Source organism: Epinephelus moara, chromosome 7 (assembly GCF_006386435.1).
Source record: "Epinephelus moara isolate mb chromosome 7, YSFRI_EMoa_1.0, whole genome shotgun sequence".
In the NCBI taxonomy this organism is placed as follows: Eukaryota; Metazoa; Chordata; class Actinopteri; order Perciformes; family Serranidae; genus Epinephelus; species Epinephelus moara.
In genome coordinates this window covers 14,313,723-14,335,398 of record NC_065512.1, presented here as the reverse complement: position 1 = coordinate 14,335,398, position 21,676 = coordinate 14,313,723, and the positions used below count along the sequence as shown (strand labels likewise).

The following is a 21,676-nucleotide window of genomic DNA, read 5'->3' as shown; positions in this document are numbered from 1 at the left end:
TGGATTGAAGGGGGGGGTCATAACAGCTTACTTCCATGCGTGGGTCAGCTCACGCACCTCTGACATCCCTTGTCTTTCAGTTCACTTGACATGCACTTGTGTTTTTCTATCAGCCGAAAGTTTAGTGACGAACAGGCGTTGAGAGAGAACAGCGATAGCAGCTGCCGTGTGTGCGTGTGTGTGTGTGTGTGCATGTGTGAATGTACTTTATGCCTTTAATCTGCATGTGCCAACCACAGCCGAGCATGTGTGGAGGTGAGAGCTTGTTGAATGGAAATTCGGACAATCCCGCTGCACTAAATAAAAGGGAACCAATTGGAGTCCCATCTGTTTAAGCACCAAAATTCACCAAGGGGCAAAATAGTTAGTGTTGCGGTACATTTTTTAACGCCTTGTCTCCTTTTTTCCCCCTCAGCTTGAAGTGCTTTGGGTGGTGAAAAATGGAAAACAAATGTTCTGTTGACAGCTTTCTTATGCCCAGGGTGTGTGAGTATTTATATCATAAAGGTGCCAACACATCCTGGTTTTACAGGCTGACCATCGCTGGGGGGAGAACAGGGGGACAGAGGGGGGCTATCCTGTAGCTCACTCTGGTAATTATTAGATCAGTGATGAATAGGCCGTGATAAGCCTGTGACAAATTAGCTTACAACTAAGTCTGCTGTGGTGTGAAATCCTTATTCATTTTAAAAGAGTTTAGCTTTATAATCAGTGGAGGACATCTGCAAATGGAAATTGCTTGTTGGGTCCTGGTGTCAGTGGCGGACGTTCTTACAGGTGACAAATACCCCCTTTCCACCAAAATTAGCGCATGTACACAGGTTTTTTAAACATGGGAAGACGCACTAAAAGTCGATGCTAGACTCCTTTTCCATTGCTATTAGAAGGTCAACATCACAGACGGGCCACAAAACAGGTTAGTAAACAGTAGAGAGCAGCATAGAGGCCTGTGAAAATGTGATTACCTCTTTTTTACATCTCTTACTGTGGGTGGCTGTGGCTCAGTGGGTCATCCACTAATCAGAGGATCAGCACTTCGATTCCCGGTTCCTCCAGTATCCTTTCCAGTATCCTTGAGCAAGATACTGAACCCCAATTTGCTCGCGGTGGCTGTTCCATTGGTGTGTGAGTGTGTTAAAAACTGAGTAGCAGGTGGCACCTTGTATAGTAGCCTCGGCCACCAGTGAATGTGTGTGTGAATGGGTGAATGCTACTCGTAGTGTAAAAAGCGCTTTGAGTGGTCGGATGACTAGAAAGGTGCTACATGTATGCAGGTCCATACTGCCTCTTTAAAAAAAAAAAAAAAAAAAGCACTACGTTGGTACAACACCGCAAATTGACTTTTTTTTTTCCTTTAACAACAAAAGCACGTGGTTCGGTTTAGGAAAAAAGAACAGGGTTTGGCTTTTGATTCTTACGCAAACACGAACACCACTCTCTCGGGTGAATGTCTTCGGTGAAAGTCAGTGTTTGTTGGATCAATCCACCACTAGCTATGTTTCCATCCAAAAGTGATTTGAATCATTGGGAAATGCGCATTAAAAGAAATACGAATCCTGTGTGTTTCCATTAAATGTACGGACTTTGGTGAAAACTACGAACTCACACGAATTTTCCGCAGAACCGGAAACAAAACAAGTCTTGCATTCTTCTTCTTCTACGTTTTCTGGCGGTTGGCATCCAGCTTGTAAATGCATTATCGCCTTCCCGACCCAGAGTGTGGATATCACCATGGAGAGAGGTGCGCTACGTCAGACTTAATTTGAACATAACTGTTTCCATCCCCCGTTTTGCGAATCAACATTTTTTTGAATCAACCAAAACCCAGCTAAAGCGAGCGTATTTTAGTTTGTGCGAATCAGGGGATTTTAATTCGAATTTTGGCGTTTCCATCATAATTTTCCGATGCGATACTTCTAGATGCGCATCTAAACAGATTGATGGAAACATTGCTAATGCCTCCCTCCCGCCCCAGTCGAACTTTTGCCACCATAACTTTAGTCCATGTCCCTCCATGTCCTGGCTACGTATCATGCCGAAGTTAAAGTAGCTACGCCTTCCTTCGTTGGTTTCTGACGGCACAAGTCACTGCCCACGCTCCAGATTTTGATGACTTCGGAGCGAGACCAGCTCCTTATTCAAACGTGGTACAGATTAATCTGGAACAATGTTCAAGTGCTGTTTGGACAAAGACGGATGGTAATTCGTGGCAGCTAGTCATTGCATCGTGTTAGCAAAGGGGCTAAAATTAGCATGTCCACTCATGTTTCCATCACTGCCGATCGAAGCCGATTGGAGTTGGAGACGATAAATACCTGTGACTGCAGAGTCATTTCACCTGGGAGTGAATGCCAATTGTAACCTTTCCCATTAAATAAAAAAGCCAGATGCTGTTAGTGGTTTTTTTTTTGTGCAGTGTGAAAGGGTTGTAAAGGGTGCCAAAATCCCCCTCAACCCTTGACCTCCACCTTTTTTTTTAATTGAACATGAAGGGAAAATGATCCAGAGATTTAATGCTAATGGTCCTGACAATGCAGTTCACCTTAATGTGTTCATCAGTGAGTGATCATCACAGTCAGAACATGCTAACGTGTTGATGGGTATCAGATCATGTGGAGAGAATTAGAGTAAGGGAAAATGAAAAGGTAAATGCCATCTGGGGCACAGAAATTTGCAAATTTGCACATATTTCTTTTTTGTTAGTTGAATGTATATTTGTGTTGATTTCTCATTAGCTCTTGTTCTTGTTTGTTATAATATTTTTTTGGGTGGGTTGGGTGTTGCCAGGGGAAGCTTATCCGCTAGGTCTGGCACTGCCTGGTGTGACTACAGTACAGTCAAGACCTGGACTGCATTAAGATCAAGGGCCCTGCTGAATATACTGTTGCTCCTGTACAGCTCAGGGCGCAGTAATAACAGGACTCGGCCCCAGAGTTTAAAGCAGAGCATGCCTCACTAATATTCACAGTCGTTTTTCCTTCTTGTCACTTGTCTTATTGTCACCACTTTGCTTGTATTAAAAATTCACGGGTCACTTGTATGGCATTTAGTGCTTGTCTCCAGTGTACTGCATGCCCGTGCTAACTAGTCAATTGTGACCACTTTTCACAGCAGCAGCAACGCCCTGGGCGAACTGTGATTTCATAATGTTTATGGTGTCAGTGGCAAGCCTGATGGGGGAAATGGTAATAACTCCACCAACCAATATGAATAATGAATGAACTCATATCATTTCATAAATCAGTTGGGATGTACAACATATGGAAATAAGCAGGCATATCTTTGCCACTGGGTTTAACTATTAAATAAGAGCAGCACATTTTTTAAACCGCTTTCGCTGCTATAATGCTGGATCCTGTGTACGTTATAGCCTGCAGCATGCTATGGGAACACTGTCTACTGTACCATCACAGAGGTGCATTCAACAGAGTGCACAGGGGGAGTCCGACATTGACATTGTGCTGTAAGCAGGTCTGTCCTGAGGTGAACCGTGTGTACACAGCTTTAGGTCCTCTCTGATGTAGGTGTTTCTCAGTCCGCCAGTGTCGTGTTGCGAGGCCACCATCCCACTGTGCTTGTTCCGCGTCAGTGTGCTGAGAGGAGTACTACGGGAACATTCATTCATGAGCTTACATCCAGCCAGCCGCTGCCCACACTATGTTGAAAGCAGTGTTGTGTTTTCATCTTTCTTTGTCATTTTTGAATCCTAAACTTTCTTAAAACTCATATTTTATCCACTTTAGTATTTGAGGATGACATTAATTTAAAGGTAATACGTTAATTTATCGTAAAATTATCCACATAATCACTGAACAACAGAATAACGGGTGCCCAAGAAGTTAATATTCCAAGGTCTGGCTGGACCTGCTCATTAATTCAGTTAAATGAAGTGAGAGAGGAGGAATCAGAGTGAACCGAACGGGAAAAAAGCCCTTAAAACCATTTCCTGTGATTTGGGCAACGTGCAGAAAAGTCGGAGGCTCAGTATTATCGTTCTCTCTCTTGTTCTCTGCCTTTTTCCCTCAATTTGAATACAAATTTGTCCTATTTTTTAGTTTTCCTCATATTATTTCTGTCCTTTTTTACCCTCTGTCTCTCTGTTTCTCCCATGATTGCTGGGTCAGTAACTTGGCGGTGGATTGGGTCAGGGGGCGCAGTCTGGTTTTGTCCACCAGCTTTGGGCTGTGAAGGCTAATGCCTCCTGACACTCTCAGCTCCATCAGTCCCGGCCGCATCATTCTAGTAATGCAGAAGTCATCGGGGCCTGGGATTGCGTGAGGGCTCTCATCTGGAAACCCAAACAACCTTAACCTCATTGAATTCCTGTTGAAGAATGCAAAAATTAATGAATGGATTAAGTTTCTACTTTGTCTCATTGGATTACACAGTGTTGTTTGGGATTGATGTGCCTTTGGAGAAATATCCCGAAAATATTCCCTGATGTTTAACTAGTAATGCAAAAAGAGACGATTCAAAAATATTTGCTCATGTTAAAGTCCACAAACACACACTGCTGAAAGTGCGCAGGGGATATTGTAATTTATGTTCAAAGGCCAAAGTTTAATCTGGATTGTGTGGCCTCTTTAGCTGGTGTGCTGGTCTTTTCCAACCATACTCCACTTCCTTTACAGGCACTCAGCTGAATTGTTGCTTAACCTGCGCAGTGACCCTGCCACATGCTATCTGCATCCCTCTATCCCAGATTCACCACTACACTATTCCCCTCGTGGGCAAGGGTTTTGCTACGCGTCAACCCGAGCCACAGACTCGCGAAGGGAAATCCATAAACCTTGTGCTGGGGCAGAGAAAAAAAGTCAGCGCCAGTGCTTACTCATCTGTTAAAAACGGAGTGATCTGCAAAGTTTGTATGAGAGGGTTTTTGACGGTGCCCTGCTGCTTTGTCAGTGCAGCACATGCTGCAGGCACTGGCATCCCCTATTGCCTTCCAGGTCATTGGCCAGGCTCAGCAGGAGGTGGGCTTCTAGCCCCATGACACGTCCCTGATTCACAGCTGGATCCGTAACAAGGTATCATAGCAAATGAGTCGGTAAAACATCACTGGTTTGAAGAGCGTGAAAAATTGTCATGATATCATTTGTAATTCCTGATCTGGACTGCCGTCGGTAGGAGAAAGAGAGTCAGGGAGCGAGAGGGAGAGATCTGGTAATGAAGGGGTTTTATTCCTCTGCAGCATCTCCACCAGTCTCGGCCCCCTCTCATCCCCACCACCCCACAGCCTGACCCCCAAACTGATGCCCGAGGGGGGAGATCCAAGCTAATGTAAGGAGGCAATAATTAAACATCTCGTGATTCTCAGCCAAGTGGGTTATAGGTGTTGGACTCTTAACATGAGAGCTTTATGACACATTGTCCGGTTCTTGAATGTGGCTTTTGCTCCTCATTACACATGACTCATGAGTGGTCGTGATGTGTCAGATTGGGCCTTTCCTGGTGTGTTGCGGTGATAGTGGTGATGTTTGGGGAGATTGGACAAGGTCAGTTAAGGTTTAGTCATAATGGTTTTAGAAATATTACAGCTGCTGAGCATGATGCATGAACATTTTCACAAAATAAGTGCTAAGATGTCAACAAATAGAGTTTTTTACAATTTCATTTTAAAAAGCAATTTTCTTTTACATTTACTGATGTGCTGCAAAAAAAGATTTTAAAAGATGTTCTTTTATAAAATAATAGATAGAAAACTGATAGAAAACATTTTATAATAGCCTATTTTTTATTGCCAGATTGTATCATTGTCATAAACCCAGATCTTTCTTTGTGTACAGTACACTGATCATACCTGAGATTAAAAATAATTCATCAATAAATGCTCCTATAGCGAGAACTAATATGTTTAAACCCTTTCTTATAGACAGATCTTTCGATACCTGGATCAAGAATGGATTAGTGTTGAAATTTAAAATCCCCTTTCAACTTTGTAGTTGTGCATCCTCAAACTTCGCTCACTCTCCATCGTTACGACCCAGTTTGACTGGGACCAGTTTTTGCAGTCAACAAATCCTCCAGACAGTATGTTAGCGTCTTCTGGACATGTTCTTGCAGACGAAATGTCTCCTCGTTTTTGCCTCGTCAGGGCGTCATTACGCTTCACCTGCTTGTAAAACTAACCGGTATCCAAAATCTTTTATTCCCTCTGCTGTTTGTCTTTTAAATCCTCTATAAATTTTTGTTTTTATCATTTTTTAAATCTTTTTTATGATAATCTGTCTATTAACTTTTATAGATTACTTTATTCCACTGAATTCCTTGGCACATTTTTTAGTTCTGTTTTTTATTTTATTACTCATTTATTTATGTGTCTGCATGTTACTTTATGTTAAAGTATGTGCGCAAGGCAAACTGTTCATGTTTATGGGATTAATAATGTTGTCTGAAAGCTCTCTCCTTGAATCTGTTTTGCAGCTCATTTCCAAAGACACTGGGTTATTTAATCTACACTCTACTCAAGTCTTACAATGTAGAACCCTTAATATGTTGAATAAAAACAATGGGACGAATCATTATATACAGAATTTTCAGGATGAACGGCAATCTGCATTTGATAAGATACACTTATGTTTGTTTTGTTTAAAACAGGAAGTAACGCAGTCCAAGATTATACATAGACTGCATTGGTGTAAAGCAAAATTGGCCAAAAAACTACACCAAATTCAGATCCTAACTTCCATCACTGTAGAACAACACCAGCCACTGTATCACCCCAAAATTAGCAGATTTCTGTTAATCTATATCCAAATTCTTTTTTGATATGCTAGAAATATCGATAAAACCTCTTGCCATAATTGCAATATTTGGCACAGTACCCAAGGATCTCTGTCTGAATCAATACAGCAAATACATGATAACCTTTGCTACAGTCTTGGCTAGGAGACATATATTGCTTCAATGGAAAATTTTTCCTACAACTTTAAATGTATGGATAAAAGATAGAATGCTTCATCTGACCCTAGAAAAGATCCATTATGCTAGAAGACGATGTGCCCTTATACCTTCAGGACCATTTGGCAACCTATTCTGGATCAGGTAGAAAAGATGGACATCTCGGAAATGTCTTTCTTTTTTTCCATTTAATTTTTGTACCTTCCTTTTACTTTCGTTCTGTGTGTGTTCTAAATTATCATGCTTACCATTGAACTTGTGCTTTGATATGTCAAACTGCCAATTTGTAATGCTGCAGTGAGCTAGGGCTACTTGTTCCAATGTGTCAAACTGTATTTCAAAATGTATTTTGTATAATTAAAAAACGAATAAAAAATATTCAGGGATGAAAACTATGAGCGATCCCTGAAAAATTACATAAACCACACAATGTATTATGCAATAAAATTAGATACATAAACTCTTATGATCTTTAACCTTTCTGTGTTAAGAGTACAGTTGGCTGTGGGGTTGTACGCGGGGTTTGATGGATGCAAAGAATGGACAAACATCAGCTCCCTCTAAAACCACAATGGAGACCTTGGATCTAAATGTCATGGTTTCATAACGGATACACTGACATTTGTGTGATGGGATTTAGCCATGGGTTAATATAGCCATTGCTGGCACACTGCATTGATGTCCATCTCACTCGGGCTGTGAAGTCTATCTCACCATTTTTTTTTTCCGGTGCCCTCACAGAAGTTTCTTTCAAAGGGATGAATTGGATTCTATGCTGGTTAAAGCCAATTATTTTATCAGGAAAAAAACTGTTTGATATGTAGGTTTGTTTTATATGATGTTAATGTGCCTCAGGAGCAGTTCAGATCCCTCCCTTTTTTTTTTTCGTAGAGTGTTGGGGCCGGGGTGGGGGCTGTTGGGGAAGGCAGGCGATCAGCATTAAAATCAGAGCCATGTAAATCTAATCAATTATACAGTTTTTCAGATAAAATGTTGGTAAATCAAAACACATTTTCCAAAAGTCACAGTATAATGAGAAATTTAAATTGGAAACAGAAACCATTTGTTTATTATAAATGCCAGGGTGAGGTGGTGACTTGCCATCCATAAATTTCGTTATCCTTTCATATTCCTTTTATCTATGACTACAGCTTTGGCACTCATTCAAGATTTTAATGAACCCAGACTTCTGAGGCATCAAGGCCTAGTGATGCATTGTCCATTTGGATCAGGGAGTACAGAGGGGGACAATGGCGAAAAGCTTTTGCCTTTGACATAATATTTTATATTCTATTGCCTAACAGGGGGGTCATTAGGTGATTGCAACATTTAACAACATAACAGATTGACAAGAATAAACACATATTCAGCATATATCTGGAATTAACAACCAGATTGATGGTGTGTGTGTGTGTGTGTGTGTGTGTGTGTGTGTGTGTGTGTGTGTGTGTGCATGTGGCAAGGGGGTGACTTGAATCAAAAAATAATTTTCTGTGCTTTATGAGGATACAGAGAACCCCCCTGCTCTGGCGCGACCTGGTGTCGGCTGCTTTCTTGGGCTCAGAGGTTCCTAGGGGAGACCAGAATGGAAGTTGAGCATCTTGCTGTGATCCAAAGAAAGTGTGCCAAATGCTATCAAAACTGGATTAGTAGACAACAATTGTGTTCGATGAACAGAAGGGGGAGGGAAAGAAGTAGTTTCTAAGTAACCCGTGGATGGAATTTTCCAACTCCACTGCATTTTTATCCCATGTAGGAATGGATGCGCACATAAGCTCCCTTTGTTTGGGGATAAAATCTATATGAAATAAGTCAAGTTTTCTGACCTGATCATGGATGTACCGGAGAAACAGCAAGCACTCAAAGATGTATTTCAGATTACTATAAAAAAACCAATGACCTATGTGTGTGGGTCATTTCAGATGTTGTGAGCTATGTGGATCACTGTTGTTTCTGCCATTTGCTTTGAAATATGTTTTTTTTTGTGTTAACCTTTCAAAGAGAGGGAAAAAGTCAACCAAGACTATCACCTAACCAACAAAAATGACCAGGATCAGTGGTTAAAAACATTTTTTGGCTTCGGATCCTTACAGGAGCAGTGATTTAGTGGCATCTAGTGGTGAGGATTGGAGATTGCAACCAGCTGAAACTTCTTCCATGTGCCAAGCATGAACTCTCAGTTAGGATTCCTTCAGTGTTCATTGTTCAGGAGGTTTTTATCAGGTGCCAAATTATTTGCAGAGGTCCCTTCCTCTCTAAAACAAATAGACCAGGTGGTTAAAATTAGTAAAAACACCAAATAAAGCAGTTTTACGTTAGCGATCAGTGTTTCTCTGACGCTGTACGGCTTGTCGCAGACACACAGGTAGCCCAGCACCTGTAGTGTTCTCACCTTTTTCCTCTTAAAACTTAAGATACAGACGTGTACCTCCTGGGCGAGTGCAACCTTAAGGAGCTTTTATTTTTTTAGCATTACCTGATATGATAAAGTTGATGTATTTATTTCATCCAGTTGTCCTAATTGCACTATTATGTTATTCAAATCTGTGCCTTGTTGTACTACATGGTTGTCTGCTGTGTGTCTTGTTTGTATATGATGGTTGCATCTGCTATGCAGCTATGTCGCACTATGTGCCCAAAACAAATTTCCCGCTTGGGACAATAATGTTTATCTTATCTTATACTAGGATATGAGGTTCCTAACTGGTGCTTTATCTACAGTATGTCGATTTTCTGATGAAAATGTTATTGCTAGTGACAGATATTTGATCAAAATATTGCTAGTAGCAAGCAAGAAAGCTGTCAATAGGAACTGGGGTAAAGAAAAACCACCAATGAGGGATCAATAGCTAACAATAGTGGAAGAATTCTTTTTAATGGAGAAACTGACACACATACTGAGACTACAAGGAGCACAACTAGAAAGAAAACGGGGAAAGACTCAAAAAGACAACACTGGACTGGAATTAAAATCAGTAGACACACTAATCCTTAAAGCTGTAAAAATGTGTATTTACCTCAGCAGTTTTTGTTTTGTTTGCTATTATTATTTTTAAATTATTTTATTATTTCTTATGCTGTTGTAACCGACATGTCAATGTCACAAAAATGTTTTAAATAAAGATTTAAGGGGAAAAAAGAATCAGCACTTGTCTGAAGCTGTTTAGCTCATCGCAGAGGGGCTGCTAACTGCGGTGGCTGATGTGAAAATGTCTGGATATAGAGCCAGCTCTCAGTTTGTCTGTTCTGGACCACTGTAGAAACATAGCGGCGCAACATGGCGGACTCTGTGGACAAGGACCTGGACAAAGACAAGGACAAGTTTATGGGCAAAGCTCAATTTAAAATAACACAAACATGACGAAAGAAAAGATACTTATTATATTATATTATATTCCATTTCTGCCAATATAACCCCCTAAATCCTTTGCACTGTACCTTTAAACATTAAGCAGTATCCACTTTGTTTTGACCCCTTGGTATAGATTCCATTTCTCAATATTACCAGAGGCCACTTACTAATAATTTAAGCAGCAAAAAATTGTCAGAAATGTCAGAAAAAAATAAAAATATCAGTCATTTAGGAAATAGAAATATTTTTTTAAAACCTCATTTTGTTGAAAATCACATTTTTTTAGTGACCTACTGAAGGAGTTCTTGACCCCTAGATTGGGAACTACCACATCATATACATGGTTTATGCCTTGGGATGTCAAAGCAGGGCATTTCCTAAAGCAAGACTGAGAAATGTGCATCATAGACTTGACACTTGTCTATTTCTACTCAAGGTCTACCACCGGATACATCTGGCTCCACAACCTCCATCACCTAAACTAAGTTCAGCAGCACATTCACATTTGAATACACTCGCAGCCCAATGGTTGCCCTCTGAATGCTGACATTTGGAGCAAATCCCCTGCTGACTTAATCATGGCAAATATTGCGTGTCATTTGTGCACCACACTTGGACCTGGCTGATGTTAGTGGTAGTAATTCACCACTGCTGTGAGGGAGGACTCCCGGGGTGACGTGCCTTGTGCTCAAATCTCTCTTCTCTCTATCCCCGTATACCTCCGCCCTTTTCTCTCTGTTGCAACCTTCAGCCTGTCTCTGTCTCTTCTGTCTCACAGAGCAGAAGGACACTAGCTGTAGTAGACAGAAGCCATCTGTGAGGCAAAGGATCCTATAATGTCTCAGTTTACCCACTGTAACTTTAATTTTAAGTCATTTTTATAATTTATTATCTTGTAAAATAAATTTTATCATAACTGTCTGGGTAATCTCCCTCTCTAAACACCCTCCCCTCACCTCATCAGCATCATCCCACTACTTCTTCTCTGTTTACCTCTCCATGTGCTAGGAGTCCTCCAGAGCCCGCCCCTCTCCGCGCTGTAGCCAATCACATCGCTCGGCCTGTGAGAGGGAACTATTTGTACAGCCAATCGCTGCTGCGTCATCCAAGGAAACATGGCGGCGCACATTAGCAGAGCTGTGAAGCGACTTCTTCCTCAGTAAGTCACTTTAAGGTTTTCTGTATCTCCTTTTCACAAACGTGCTGTGTCTTCTTGTAGAAAAACTCACCGGACAAAATGTAACTGCGCTGAATTTGGTTGTTAAGTTTTCCTCCGTGTCACGGGGGCAGCAAATGTCACATGTTTTGTTGACTGTGGAGAAGTGCAGCAGTGTTTCTAACACCATTTATCGTTTGTTATCGCTGTTATGTGAGCCAGAATGACGAGATATAAAGTTGTTTGTAGCTCTTGTTTGCTGTGGGTGTAGAAAAGGTGGATATGTGCACAACGTCTGTGTCAGGAGGTGAACACTGCTGAGGTCCTGTGGCTCTGAATGAAGACAAGATGCTTCATGTTACTGATACCAAAACACACTGGAGTGCCAGTGTAAGAGTCTGGCTGTAGAAAGGTTAATTGTTAGCTTGTTAGGCTGCAGATGTGATGGTGTTGCTGTTGCTCTGCTCTTCTGTAGTCTGATGTTGAGGCAGGGTTTTGTGTTTCCATCTTGCTATCTGTGCATTTCTTTATCATCAAGGACCATGATAGAAAACTTTATTTTGAGTCTATGTGAAGCTCAAGTGTCAAATATTTCTAACTAATCTGGCAATGTCAGTCTAAGGCAGCCTGCACTAAACAGGCCTTTCATGTGGAGGCCAAGTGATGTCAATTTACCATGACTTTAAAGAAATAGCCAAATATTTTGAGAAATGCACAGGCCACACTGCCCGCGTGAGCAGCAAGTGTGCATCTCGAAACCTCCTCATTTAACACTTAGAAATCAGGAGCCCCCCCTATTTTTTCAGTGGGACGCTTGCGGTCTTCAGCATAAGTAGACAGTGAAAATGGAAATTGATAATCATATTGATATTATACCACCTTTTACTGCAGTTACAATCAGTCACAGACATTAAAAATTATATTTATTTTTAACTCAGCACTACTATGTTAATGTCAAAATAAAAGCCCTCTGACAATGTGTCTGTGACAGAATCCCTGAAATTGTGAACACAAGGTTTTTTATTATGAAATATTTGCAGGACCATTTTGTTGGAAATGCAGTGGCTTGCACAGCTTCATAAATTAGTGGAAATAAACAACAGAAACAGCACAAACAGAAATGTAAAAGAGTCAGCTTGTGGTTGACTGTTACTTTTCATCCACCCATTACGTCTGTGCAGAGCATCTTCGGCTGTAGTGCCGGTTACCTGGCAACCTCAGAAGACTCCAGGAAGTCACTGCACATGGCTGTGTTTTGCTCTGACTACATGCAGCATCCAAAATTTCACTCTGACATGCTATTTGAGAAGTCTTACATCGGGTTGTGTCAGTTTTTCCCAGTGAAGATATTCTAACCTACTCCTTGCGTCAAAAAACACTTGCTATGGCTCTGTTTTTGCGAAACTTTCCCTACTTCCAAGTGATTTTCAGAGCAACAGCAAACAGTTCCTCAGACTCGATCACAGCTCGATAGGCTCCCTGAATGTTGTTGCTGCTTGTTGTATATCTGGACAATTCTTTCAAACACCATCAGTCAGAGTCCGTTAGCTTACTGTATGTTAGGAAAGGGCGTAAAACAGTATTTGAGATTTTTTAGTATGTCCGAAACCTTAGTATGAAACAAATTGTACCTTAATTGCATTCTATTTCCGGTGAAATATTACAGTCTGCAAACACTGGACAGCAACACTTCAATTTAAGTGTAGATATAAGATTTCACTTTGCTGGGCTTAGTACAGTCTTAATGTTTTTTTGTTATGGCCGTTAAAGCTGAGGTTAACACAGTTTACCAATGGTTATGTATTTTTATCTTTACTTCCTTAGATTTAGGCAACAAAAGAATGTGGTTAGGTTGGAAAAAAACGTCATGGTTTACTTATAATGAGTAGGTACATCATCTGGTTTCACACTGGACACAAACCGTGGTCTGCCAGGTGAAGGTCTGGAGTTTGTTTGACCTATCCACCTGATATGTAATTTCACAGGCCTCAGTGAAACGGATTGATTCGCTCAAGAGGGAGCTGGTTGAGCAAAAACTTTGTGGTCACGTTGTTTCCTATTAGCAGTTTCTAATGTTTGGGTAACTGCAGCCCTCAAATGAATGTTTTTATATTAATTGATTTGACAAAACTTAATGCAAATATGATAATGACGGTTATTGGTATCGGTTATCTTTACATGTGTGACTTTGCACCAAAGCCAAGATTAAATTAATTTAACAATTGAGTCAAACACAGGCCAATTACATGGGTTGAATCTGTAATTTGAAGCAAAGGTCAGTGATGTACTTCATTCATAGAAAGCAGTTTTGTCAGTGTGATCATTTGGTTCCACATAAATAAATATAAATAATACAATCTGCATTTTTATTTTTATAACTACTTTGATCTTCCTTTGCTTTCCTTCACTGCAAATGATCAATCTCAATTATCTCAAAGTCATCACATTGATGCAAAAAATTATATGTCTGAAGCCACACTAGCAGCACTGTGGGGCTGTACTTATGCACAGCAGTGCTTAAAGTCAAAAGCCAACTTTAGCATGCTAATATGTTCACAAAGACAATGCTAACATGCTAATGTGTAGTATAAGGATGTTCACCATATTATTTTAGCATGCTAGCATGCTCACATAAGCAATTTAGCACAAAACAAGTAGCACAAAAAGTACAATTTGTGCTTATTATTTTGTTCATAAACCAGTGTTTTGGACAAGTAGAAAACTATGACCTGAAGGTGGCAGTAAATTAAAAGGGATCACCAAGGTTATTCATTCACGCAGCTAGTGTGGTTAAAAATTCCAATATTTCTGTAAAATATGGCACACATTGGCCTAGTACAGTTTAGTCAATACTTTGCCCACAAAATGATCATTTCATCCAAGTAAAACACATGCATTTTCAATAAATCCTTACTATTTAAAACAGATTTGAAGGTTGCCTTGGCATGAGTAGCATTTGAACTCAAATGCGTGCATTTGCCAGGCGCACTATTCAAAAGTGTTTTTAAATAGTTGTGTAGATGTGTACTGAGCATACGACTGGATAAATGAGACTTGGATTAAACTGTATGAGAGTTTGTAAACCGATGTTTTGATATAATTTTGCTGTTGTTGAACGTGGCCACCTTCAACTCTAATTCATCAAGAATTGTCTCTGTTTTTGAAATCTTGTTTCACCATGGAGACGTTTTCGAAAAAAGTTTTCTTTATGAATTCAACATAACACGGGATGAGTAACTGATACACAAATGATCATTTTGTAAGCAAAGTAAGGAATAGTTTTTATAAATCGTATGGCAAACTCTTAAGGTAGACATATTCATATTTAGGGTAGCAAGATAATGGATTTTTGCCAATATTTTGTCTGCCGATGTAGATATCAACACCAATTATGTACACATGTTTTTCCACCCAATTGTAGAGAACGTAAGTCTCTCCTGTAGTGGAAATTACATAATGTCTACTCTAAAGGCCCGAACATACTCGGGCGTACTATAAGTGGAGCGGACTCCGCGAGGAATGTCCGCAGTCATTCGGGCTTCCATAGTCGAGCGCACTTCCGCGTTGTAGTTTCCTGTAAAAATGTCCGTGAAAAATCCCTGCGATGTGAAAAATACATGCCGAGCAGTCACTGGTGCGCGGAGCGGAGTCTGTGCGATCGTAAAATCTGAGCTTTGCGCGCACAGGGCTTGCGGACGTCTGCGCGGACCTCCGCGGAGTCCTTTCCGCGTACGTTCCACCCGAGTATGTTCGGGCCTTTATTGTGATGGCCCTGGTGACAGATGCAGACACTACTTTCAAAATGTACATTGGGCAAAACAAGAAAACTACTTCTACTCAAGTAAAACATGCCGTGCTTCTATTTATGTAACATTTTCAAAGAAAACTGTAAAATGTATTCCACTTTAACAGGCTTGGATGATGGTTTCTCTAAGACAGACCTGACAAATGACCACAACCAAGGCAAATTTGACCTATAAAGTTGCATAACTAAAGTGTCATCTTATTGGCCTGTCATATTGACAGAAATGTTCATTTCAGGCCGATGCCCATATGTCCTTTTAAAGCTGAATCTTATGAATATTGTCAAATGGAGGATCTGGTGCTTTTTAATTTAGATATTAAAAATTAGAGACTAAAAGTCAGGATGTTGCCTTCGCTGCTTGATTTTACCCATTCATTTAAAACCTGTCTGTTTTAAGTCCCCCACCTTTATGGAAGTGCAATACTAAATACCTGAACTACTCCTTCAGGAATACAAGCACTTACATACTTATTAGTCTTGTGTGGATTTCTGCAAGGTTACGTCATGAGACTCGGTGACAGATGGTCAGCAGTCAAAGTTGCCTGGTGTTCCTCTACCTTTTCGTAAATTGTCACGCAAGTCTCATAGGAGGTCTAATGAGAAACTTCAGACACTTTGAATGTCAGTTAGAAAGAACTTAAGTGAGTTTAATATTCTAGTAATGTGTCTGTACTGGTCAACCACATTGTGACATGTGGCTCTAATTCAAGGCGCATGAATTTCCAGAGGCACAAAGCTGATGATCCTGCCAAATTAGAGTGTGAAGTCACTGTCACGCCAGTCTGTTGTTAGTGTGTGTGTGTGTGTGTGTGTGTCTGTCTGTGTGTGTGTGTCTGTCTTTGTTCGTTTGTGCTTGTGGTGATAGCCTGGAAACATGAGAAATAAAATGTTTTCTCTTTGTCAGTGATCCCCTTTTTAACTTAGCATCTCACATTTTTCTTGCGGTATTTTAATCATCTTATAAAGCCTCTTTCTGGTTATTTTTATGATATGTTAACATGTGCAGACTTGCGTACAGCATGAGCGGATAAAAAGTCTACCTTCTTAATGGGATTCATATTAAATTTTGGCTGATGTTTTCTGGGAAGCAGTACTTACATGGTTAAATGCAGCCCTCTCAGATGGCTGGAAGTAGGGGAGGAATGTGTGTGCTTGTTTTATGGACAGCCTAGAGCCCTCGCCCTGGCATTGGCGGCAGACTGCTCTTTGTCACAAACACCCTCGTGTCAAAGATGCAACAGCATCCTGGAGGAAGCATTGACTGCCGCTATGAAGTCGACAAGTGATGAAAGTAGCCTAGAGGTTGTCAATTAAGAGAGCCAAGGCCTGGACCTTATAAGTTAATGGGCAGTTTCCCCTCTCAGGGCCTGCTAGGGCTTTATAGCACAGCTTATAAAAACCCCAAGTGTAATGCACCCCTATAACGTTTTCAATTAAGAGAAAGGGCATAAAGCAGCGCAGACACTTGGCAGTCATGCTAGAATGTTTATAAAGTGGCATTTGGCATAAATTGGGAGGGGAATTTTCAATTGCCCCAGTTGTTTTAAAGCAGCAGCTACTGTGCAGAATTTTATTTTGATGGCACTTCATGCTGACTGGAAGCATTACAGACTTCCTGGTGTCTTCCCATTACCAATTCTTTTCAGCTTGGTCATATGGACGCACAGCCTGAAGTTTAAAAGCTATGGCTTCTCAGTTGTAAAAGAGATTAGAAATTAGAGCAAATTTGATATATCCTTGTAATGTTACACACTCTTTATATTACTGTGCAAAGTGTCATTAGAAATGCAAATGTCATTTCAAAGTAAATTGGCAAATTTACATATTAACTGTGCAATCATACAGGAGGAATTCACATAGAATGCAATTAAAGAAAATGGAATAAAATGGCAGATTATTACATTTGTGCACCCCTCTCATTTTAAATGCTCAAAGAAAATCCCTTCAATCATCTGGTGTCGTCTGAGGTTGAGCTAGCCTCGGCTTCCGGTAGATAAATAAATGAGTGTTGAATAAACACCAATGTGTTGACACCTCATTTCCCCATTGATTGGTGGTGGAAGCCGATCTTGAGGTGTGTGGCCATAATCCAATCAAGCAGGAAAACAACCACGGGGACTGTGTAACCAAATGCTTCAGGGAGGCAGGGCGAGCAGGTTGGCCAAGTAACCTTAAACCATGTGTGTCTTTCTTGAACTACTTAATGGTTTATCTAATCTTTTTTAACCTGACACATACTGCATCACGGTGCCAAAGTTTGCCTGATATCTTTTTTTTTTTTGAGACACAATCTTGCTCTTTCCTCTGTATTATGTTGGAGACATTCACTGTCAGGCAGGAGACTATTTGTTTCGTCAAGCTGAATTAAACGACACTAGCAAAATACATGATGGGGTTCAAGTAAACAAAATCTACACCACGACATCACTGCCTGTGGTTGCATTCACCAGCGACTTTTTTTTTCTTCCACTTTGCTTTTTTTTTTTTTTTTTTTTGAGCCAGTGAATCAATAAATCGCTCTATTACCTGTTGTTGACCCAGCTAGTCTTGCCTTTGAAATCTGTTACAGAGCATTAAGTTAACACATGTTGCTGTGTGAAAACAAAGCTCTGGCGACCGGCGTGGCGGCCAGCTGAATAAACGTGGTTTTGAGGGAGCCGTGTGGGATGGCAGAGAAGAGAGGCCTACACTTGTCCTAGCGCTCACCAAGGTGGATCCATGCGGCCAACAGATGGATATGTTACCCTGTATCCCCACAGAAGGAAGAAAAAAAAAACCCCAACCAAAACAAGTGTCTGTGCTTCAGCACTGAAGCCTTTGATCAACAGCACATCTTTGGCTTCAGAGTAGGACTTCTTCGGACCCCAGAGCGCACATGGAATCGCATCTGTATAAACACGACCGGCGAGGAATGTGTGAACAATGCAACAAAAGAATTTTGTTCAAGAAACGTGGGGAGGACTTGGCTAACGAGTGGTTTATGTGGTTTAGAGTTTGAGCGTGGTGGTCGGATTGAATGGGAAGCTGGGGAAATATTCTCTGTTTTTAATGATAACACGAGTGGGAAACTGGTGTTTTTGCTTTTTACAGATGTGAGCCAATACAAGTGGTGTGATGAAATGATCCTTTTTAAGACCAGTGCAGGGTGTCAAAAATGACACAGCAATGTGCAGGCAACTATAGGTATTTTTATTATAGTCTTAATGAGATTGCATTTTATGTAATGGCTTTCTGTTTTTAAACAAATTGACAAAAAAAAAAAAAAAAAAAAAATTTCGAAATAGAAAAGGCTGCAATTGGTATTCACTTAAGGGACAACTATCTTTGCAGCAGTGACAGGTATTTATTTGCTCCACCTCCGATCGGCTTCAATCGTTAGCGATGGAAATACAACGCCTTGGTGGATGCGCTAATTTTAGGTCCTTTGCCGACACGATGCAATGATAGGCGCCACAAACTACTGTCCGTCTCCAATCAAGCAGTGCTGAAATGTTGTCCCAAATTAGCCCGCACTGATATCGAGAGACTGAATAAGTAAAAGAAATACAAAAGAATTAACCACCGTAACATTTTCATGGGCCATATGCTGCTTTCTACTGTTTACTAACCTGTTTTCCGGCCAGTCCGTGATGTCGAATGTGACACACCAGAAGAAAAACTGCCTTCTCGTCTACTGCAGAGACATGTCTACGACTCTAGTCTACAGTCAATGGGAAAAGCAGTCTTTGGCCTATTTTTGACCAGGGTTTGGGAATCATAGAGGATCCACGGTACGATATTATCACGATACTTAAGTCACGATACTTAATATTATTGCGATACAATATATTGCAATATATTACCTTTTTTCAACACCCCCCAAAAAACTCTGTCAACATCTGTTCTACCTAATAAGATAAAGTTTTCAGTCTGTTCATCTCACCTCAGCAATTATTTGCAGAGGTAAAATGTAAATAGTGGACTGAAAAAGCAATTGATTATATTAGTTAGTTAGTAGTTAGTAGCAGTTTATTTCGAACATGTAAGTAGCAAATAAATAAAATAATCATACACTGGTAGACAGACATAAAACACACTAAATAAAGCATGTAAACTGAAAACAACATAAAATTATTTGATTTCCGTGTCCAAAAAGGAGTGGGAGGAAATACAAACTTATTTAATCCCACCCCATCTCCATAAATTAATAGTCAATTATGTATCAGTTAACCATCAGTGTAAAGCTGTACAATAATTAATTTTCCTAGACCTATTCTAATATATTAAATTAATTACCAATAATATTTCTTACAGCAAGATATGAAATGATTACAAAAATATTTAGAAAATAAAGGTTCTTATAAACATACGTTATTAAAAAAAAATCCCTTAATCATGTACCCTCATTCGATTATTCTAGTAGGCTACCTAAAGTTTAATTTGCATTTGTAACATTGATAATTTATATCATAAGAAATCTATACTTGCGTGACGATACGATATTGCCACAAAAATATTGCGATACTTTGCTGTATTTTTCTACCCACCCCTATGTTCAATGGGCTTTCCCACTTTTACAAATAACGTGCATACGCATGCTGATATTGGTGGAAAATGGGTTTTATTGCGGTCGTAGGATTCTGCAGTGCAGTTGTCCAAGCCGCAAATCTGTTTACATGTTATGATCATAATCTGTTTGGTCAGTAAATAGCCATCAAATATTTTTTGATATCACACGCAGACCTCCATAGAGAGACCACCCAATTTCCTCCTGATTGTCACGACAATTCGTAGCCTGTGTAGATGTATTTATTGAACTGTATTAAAGCATTTACTGTAGGCATGACTAACAATTTCTAATAAAGAGTGTGTTGGAGCTGGTACAGTTTAGCCCATGTAGCATTAATTGGGTAGCCGTCAGAGTTGTGTGTGGGCAGGATATTACTTCCAGATTTGGAGTCAGCGTCACTGTCAAAAGGCCAAAGGCGTTAGTTTGGCTATTAAATAGATACAGATTTGGGTTCAATTTACACTTCAGAAACGTATAGGTGTACTTTTGCATCACTGACGTTAGAATGTTGTCATTAGTTTTAAGGTGAAGCCATGTCTTGTCCTTTCCACTCTCCCTCTGCCACGATGGTGTTTTGGTCTTCTCACAGCAGCGAGGTTGGCTCATTGCCATGGTGATGGTTGGCTAGTTCCAGGGCGATGAGGTGTAATTTACCCAGCATTTCCTGTCTGATACACAGCACCCTAATGAGTAAGAGGCCTGCTTTTATAGCAGAGTGTTTGTTAACCAGGCACAGCAGGGTGTGTGTGTGTGTGTATGTGTGTGTATGTGTGTGTATGTGTGTGTGTGTGTGTGTGTGTGTGTGTGCCATTCTGCCTTGTTTGTTAAAGCGTACGTACACCTATAGGTGGGACTATCTGCAATAATACACGGGTCCATGCTGTGGCCACATGGCTGCAGTTCTTGGTCTGACCCCTCGGTGTCAGTATTGACAGCGTGCTTTGTGAAGAGGACTCTGAGATCAGCTTGTGATGTTTGTTGTAGTACCAAGTGAAGTTTCATCTCATGAATTTCCCTCATTAAATCACTCCACAATGTCACTGAGTGACTGTCGAGGAATCTTCATTTGGAATATCAACAACTGTGTCTGCATAATAAAGTTGTGCTGCCCTCTTTTCCTCTTGTGAGAGACTCAGTACTATAAGGGCCACGGTGTGCCTTTAAATGCAGTGTTATTGTTACGGTAAACTAAAATAAACCTAATATTAACAAAGTGCATTATAGAGGATAAAAACATTTTTACTTTAATTACATTTAAAGGGGAGCTATGGCCATTTCAAAATTCATTCATATGCATATTCCCAAGACAGTCCAAAAAATATTAATAAATATAAATAACTCTAGTTTTTGGATTTGAGAGAGTGCTAAAAGTCAAATTTATGTGATAAAGTTTGGAGCTGCTCCATAGACCTTAAATGTTAAATGTTTAAATGGCCCTGAGAGCACCCAGGGGAGTGTGAGTATAGACCGAATCACAATGTTTGTTTACAGTGACTTCCTGGTAGACAGTCCCTCCGTTATGTTCATAAAATCAAATGGCACTGTGCCAACGCTGCCTCACTTGGTTAGTTTTTAGCCACCCAATAAAAGGCACACCTACAAAAATCACCATCGAACTGATGGTGATTTTTGTAGGTGTGCCTTTGAAAATTGCACACCTCAGATCAACTCGCCAATCCGGCTCTGTGTGTCTGAATGCTCGCAGCTTGCCGGCAAAACGGCCCAACATTCGCGGAAAATCTGGCAGTGTAAAAGGGGCTATTGTATATGGAGACACTCTGGATTTTGACATCACAAGTTTGAGACATGCCTCTCTGATTCCTGGCTTTGAGAGAGAGTAGCTCATGTTCTTGAGTATTGACTGAACTGTCCTAGGCCATGGAAATAACATATTGGAATTCCTGATTTAGGTGG

The 21,676-nt window shown here is 40.3% G+C and overlaps 1 protein-coding gene across 1 annotated transcript in view; it reads left to right on the top strand.

The window, feature by feature from the left end:
- The first annotated feature begins 11,356 nt into the window (after window positions 1-11,356).
- Window positions 11,357-21,676, top strand: part of clybl (citrate lyase beta like) — an 88,896-nt gene continuing 78,576 nt past the window's right edge. The window contains exon 1 of the mRNA XM_050048390.1: window positions 11,357-11,411. Within this exon, the coding sequence (XP_049904347.1) occupies window positions 11,368-11,411 (44 nt within the window). The 5' untranslated portion in view covers window positions 11,357-11,367. The remainder of the gene's footprint in view (window positions 11,412-21,676) is intronic.